This window comes from Carica papaya, chromosome 2 (genome assembly GCF_054855325.1).
Source record: "Carica papaya isolate Zhongbai chromosome 2, ASM5485532v1, whole genome shotgun sequence".
In the NCBI taxonomy this organism is placed as follows: Eukaryota; Viridiplantae; Streptophyta; class Magnoliopsida; order Brassicales; family Caricaceae; genus Carica; species Carica papaya.
Genome location: NC_142310.1, coordinates 23,163,074 through 23,168,883, shown reverse-complemented (window position 1 = coordinate 23,168,883; position 5,810 = coordinate 23,163,074). Strand labels below are relative to the sequence as shown.

Genomic DNA, 5,810 nt, shown 5'->3' with positions numbered 1-5,810 from the left:
AAGACGGACAAATAATTTATGTTGTTTCCCAGAGGTTTAAAGTTATATTATAAGTTTATGAATCAAATTATAGTTTGAAAAATTAAAATTTAATTATAATAATACTTAATAACTGCTTTCGTAATTTATGATCTAAATTATTATATCCCAAAAGCAGCTGAAATTTTGGTGTATTCCAATGGCAGTCACGAGTGTTGTCTTCTACAGTCTCCATACACGAGTGTGCTGAAGACAACGAAAATAAAAAATAAAGAGTCAACCATATGGTTTGGTTCTACTTAATCTTACAGAAAAATCAATTTGTAACAAAAATGATTAAAAAGAATGCAATCGAAGTAATTATGGAGTTCTATATATCTGCGGTGCGAGTATGTATGTATATTATATATTTCTTCTAGGAGATGTATATATGTATATACTATTTAATACATGATAAAGGTGAATTTCTCTGCGTATCAGAAATTAACCGAGGCATATGTACATGTATGTATATATAGGTAAAATCACATGCATAAGTATAATATATATAATATGTATGTTGTATATGATGAAGGGGATGACTGTAGCCGATCAATACCAAAGGCAAACAAGGATAGAAAAATTTACCAGGTGTAGCAGTTAAAAAGGGTTGATCTGGAAAATGGTAGCATCTTTTTAATTATTACAACCACAAACAAGCCATTGGTAGCTCTTGATACTCCTACAACTAGGTCGAGTACGTCCTAGGACTACTAACCAGCAAAAGACTGAAATGGAAGTGTCAACTGATCTAAAAGAGCTGTGACTGGCGTAGCCAGTCTTGGTTCATATGCAAATCCATGCAGCTCACCTTCCTCCCCGTCACTGCCGCCATTGTTGTACGGACATGGAGGTATCCATTGCCATCTCTTCCTGCAAATATCAAATAGCAATCCTCTTTCTGATCCTCTTATCATTATCACTATCAACTCTCCATTTCCAACACAATCGAACCCGTTTCCTCTTTCTTCCTCTGCAAATGGTATGTAGAGTTGCTGTGGCATTCTTTCAATCTCTACCCATGTTGCTCCACAGGCTTGCAGACCCCATAGTCTAAGGCTTCTCGGCACATTCAGCTTACTCTTCTCAACTGCTGCAACCAGAATCAGCTTTCCCTTACTCTCCACCAAGCTTGGTGATCTCAAGAATCTTCTCATTGGGGCTTGAATCTTTAACCAGTTGTTTGCAGCCATGTCATAAGATAAGACACTGAAAGGGCTGTAGTTCATGCAGTAGAATTTCCCGTCCACGTAAACCATTCCACCTGATTCCAGACTGCAAAGCCTTGGCATGGAAGCAGTAGTACCCCAAAGCGAATAAAACCCGCCTGCATCAATATGAAAGCTCTCGGTTGATAGATTTTTAACTGCATACGGAGAGATCAAATCATCTCCTGCAACAGCTACATCAATTGAAGTAGGGGTAACGGTCAGGCCAACTGAAGGGAAGAGTCGTGGTCTTAACGTGGGTGGTAATTGGCTAACAGAACCAACAAGAGGATTGCATAAAATAAGACTCTTTGAACCGGCCTCCTCTGACACCCAACACACTAACCCACCAGAAGAAGAAGTTGGATAGAACCCAGATGGGACCAAGGAAAAGGAAAGGCGGTACCATGTGAGATCATAAGGATCGAGGAGGTAACCATGGCAGATGTTGGGTCTATTGTCATTGGCAGCTCGTGTGGTATTGTTCCTGTAGATGTAGCTCTTAAGGGTTTTGTGCTTGAAGAAGAGAAACCAACGACAATGTGGCGAAATTTGCATGTAAAGTTCAAGGAAGGTGTTGGAGAACAAGAGAGTATACCATCTCTTGCAAACACAACGTGCCCGGAAAAAGGCTGGTGGTGGAAGGAAAGCAATCACCCGATCTAGCAGCCTTTGTGGAAGTTTACTCCAAATCCTACTGTCCATCCAAGGACTATAAATGGCGTTACTGCTAGTGGTTGTAGCAATACTACTGCTACTGCTAGTGGTGAAGGTGTAGGAAAAGGGTAAAGGCAGAGATGTGTTGAACACATCCATATTTATAATTGACTATATATATATATGGGTTGTTTCTTGCTTCAATATTAGTCAGAGTTCAATCGGATTGCAGAAATTCCGCAACTATAAAGAAAATTAGGTCAAAGAAGGTGATGAACGATCGGGTTAGTCTTTTTCTAGGCACGCATGAAGAAAAAAGGAAAAACCTACTTTTGAAAGTGAAAACTTCACGGTTACATGATTGGTTTGGGAGCTATGTATTATGGGAACCTACTGTAGGTTGGTGAAACGGTAAAAATATTGGTGAAGTACTTGAGGGATGATTATGGGGCATGCAGTAGGGTTGAAGTATTGAGAAAGTACAGAAAGAACACAAATTCGTGAAAGAGAAGACATGCTTTTCTGGGGTTCTTCAAAAACCCACGAAGGGATTGTTGGATAGGTTGTTTATGTTGGAAAAGTCTCCCTTAGTAGGGTTTTTTATATATAAATTTATTGGATTGTTTGGTCACTTTCATTTTTTTTTTATTAGTTATAAATTAAAATTCAATGGTTGTTCAAGAATTGGCAGTGATTCTGATGGTTCATCTATCAATTCAGTGTTTTCTTGTCAAGGCCGAGGAAGGAAGGACGAGAGTTGCAGAATGAGACAAGTGCAGTGCAGAGAGAGAGAGAGAGAGAGAGAGAGATAGAGCACGAGCGTCCTTTTGCAGTCATTATTATCATTCACATTGATATACACATCACCCAGACTCCAATTTTAACAGACCAACTCTAACTCTCACACTCAACACCAACCCTAGTTGCAAAACTCAACCAATCCTTTTAGGAATGCAACAAATTCACAACCATTCATTTCCTTTTCAAAGTGATTTGAGGGCCTGTCATTCATCTATATATCGTTGATTGTGATCATGTCGTTTACAGCAAAAACAACAAATATATATATATATATATATACATTTTATACTATTTGAAAGCCGAGAGATTAATAAAAATTTCTCATCTCAGCAAACCCTCCAACTTCAGCGTAAAAGTCAACTTCACTTTTTTTTTTCTTTTCTCTTTTCTCTTTGCCAATGGTGCACGAACATATATATTCCTTTCTTTTTCTGGGTGCGCTGGAATGAACCATGGTTTCTCTGCCCTCTTAACAATCACATGCATGAATATGATTGAATTTTCTTATTTGTAAATGTAACATAAGTACTCTTAAGAATATATAATTAATACGATGATTTAGTCATTAAAATTTTTATACTTTGTTTAAATGTTATAAATTTGATTCTCACCGAAAATAGAGAACTCATTAGTTTGTTAGCACATTATAGGTTGATGATAATTAGTTTATAATGATTAATTCAATAGTATTTATAACTTACTTCATTAATGTAGTGATGGTATTGTAATAACTAAATTAAGTTTCATTTTATTGGGCTTAGATTCTCATATTTAGGTTAGCTACAATTGACAAAAAAACCTCAACCTAATATTTAATTTTTCTTTTTTTTAAAAAAAAAACTCTTAAAAGTATTGAAGAATTAAGAGAATTTATGGTTGTGATTGATTTACTTTATAATTTTTATTTACATGGTAAATCTTTAGTAAATAGATGACATATTGTTGTTTTTGAATGCCTCTTGATGCTTCATTTTATATTTTTTCAAGCCTTTTTAAAGAATACAGAAGGGTTAACATTTACATTTAAATTGAAGCTAAGATTGAATTTAGAACTAATTGCATCACCTAAGACCTCAAATATGAGATAGATTAGGCTTAAATTTTTCTTTTATATAGCTCAAATCCAACATGCTTATTTGATAATATCTTATACATGCACTATGTCTAACATCTAAGTGGGATACGTAATAGATTTTTTTTTTGTTTTTTCCTTTAAGTTAAAACTTTGGTAAACTAAGTTATTCGTGAGTACTAAATATGGTTTGTAGAAAAGCATAAAAGATTGCCTTAGGAGAAATCAAACTTTGGATGTTAACCACAAACTCCACTAACATAGTCATTGTAACTATTACCCCATCCTGCCACCACAACCATTATCACCATCACTTTTACTGTTGTTCTATATAACCATCATAGGTACCACCATTATTATTATTGATATCATTGACCTTCGTATTGTAATCACTAAAGTTACCACCATGATCACAATCTCTACGATGGTTATCACTACCACTTGTACTATCATCACAGTTGCCTTTATCACTGGTATCATTATTGCTCTATCACCACTATCTCAATTATTACACTATTGTCACTATTATTTTCCTGACTATCATTACAATGATTATCGTTGTCACCTTGTCATTATCGCAACCATTGTCATCGTTGTCCCCCATCTATATTGCCACAACCTTTATAACTACTACCATCATCATTATTAATATGAATTAAAAAGAAGATAATAAGGTCCTTTTGTGTTATATTACACATTTACTTAATCATTTCATACATATGTAAGGTAAAAATCTTACTCAGATAATTTTCTGTTTTTAGAAAATAAGAACATTTTATAGAGATGATAACACATATACATAATATATTACCTTACCAAGATAATACTTAGTACGAAAAAGGTGTGACCATTAAGCACACCAATGAAAAAACATAATAAAAAGAAAGAGCATGTAGGTCAAATAAAACAATAATGGTCCACAATAATATAATGTCCTCCCAGCACCTAAAAGCATAGCCTAGCTTGTTGGTGACCCCTTAGTACTAACAGAGTTGATGAAAAGAGTTGGCTTGATGTTGTGAAGCTTGCAAATACTGGTACTTAGGCCTATAGAAGTGGTTTGTCTTGAACACACTTTATAAATGCAAGCATTACTTCACAATGTGCTATGAATTTAAAAAGCTCCCAACTATACCCCTAGAGCACCATGAAGAAATTGGTCCTATTGAAAAACTCCTATAGCAATTGTGATATTTGTATTAATAGCGACAATGACATAAATGACTATAATGACAGTTGCCATATTTTGTTCAAGGGTAAACACAAAAGGAAAAAATTTTAAAGTAATTTTTTAAATTTTCAAGTACTACTCACTTTGATCATTTATATCTAATGAGGTAAATAACAATAATTTCAAAAAGATTTCTTACAAATATTGCTAAAGTAAGCCAAAAAGGCCTTACCATAACTTATATAGACTAGAGATCATAAGTTGGCAATTGTATTAATCCATGTAAACAAGTTCATTATCATTGGAGATGACAAAGCATAAATTTCACAAACTAGAGATAACTTATTAATACATTTCCCACTAAAAGCCTTAGAGTTAAAGCATTTTCTTTTGTCTTGAAGTTGAGCAAACCATGAAATGACTTAAGTCCACATGAATATGTTAGTTATCTCCTAGAAATGTATAAGATGCTTGAGTGCAAAAATATCTCAAGTCCAGTAGAGATTTATGAAAAGCTATACCCAACAAATGGAAGGAGTTGATATATGCTATAACTTATACACAACTCATCGAATGCTTAATTTATCTAACTTCAAGTAGGCTAAATATTTTATATGCTCTGCTCGTGGTGAGAAAATTTATGCAAAAACTAAAGAAATTTCTATTATGAGTTGTGAATGCTATATTTAATATACCACTAATTATGGCATATTATATAATAAATAAGGAAAAAGTGAGTTAGTTGGTGTTCTGGTGCCGAATGCCAATGATCATGATGCAAAATGCTCATAATAGGTTATATATTCATGCTTAGATCAATAATCCACATGGTTAAAACGACTCATGAAAGATCTTAATTAGTCAACTAACTATTTAGTACAAT

General features: G+C 34.2%; 1 protein-coding gene across 1 annotated transcript; it reads right to left on the bottom strand.

The window, feature by feature from the left end:
* Positions 1-612: 612 nt before the first annotated feature.
* On the bottom strand, positions 613-2,463 carry UFO (F-box family protein). The gene has a single exon (XM_022035779.2). The coding sequence runs from the start codon at positions 2,040-2,042 to the stop codon at positions 732-734; it is 1,311 nt and encodes a 436-aa protein (XP_021891471.1). The 5' UTR covers positions 2,043-2,463; the 3' UTR covers positions 613-731.
* Positions 2,464-5,810: the final 3,347 nt, after the last annotated feature.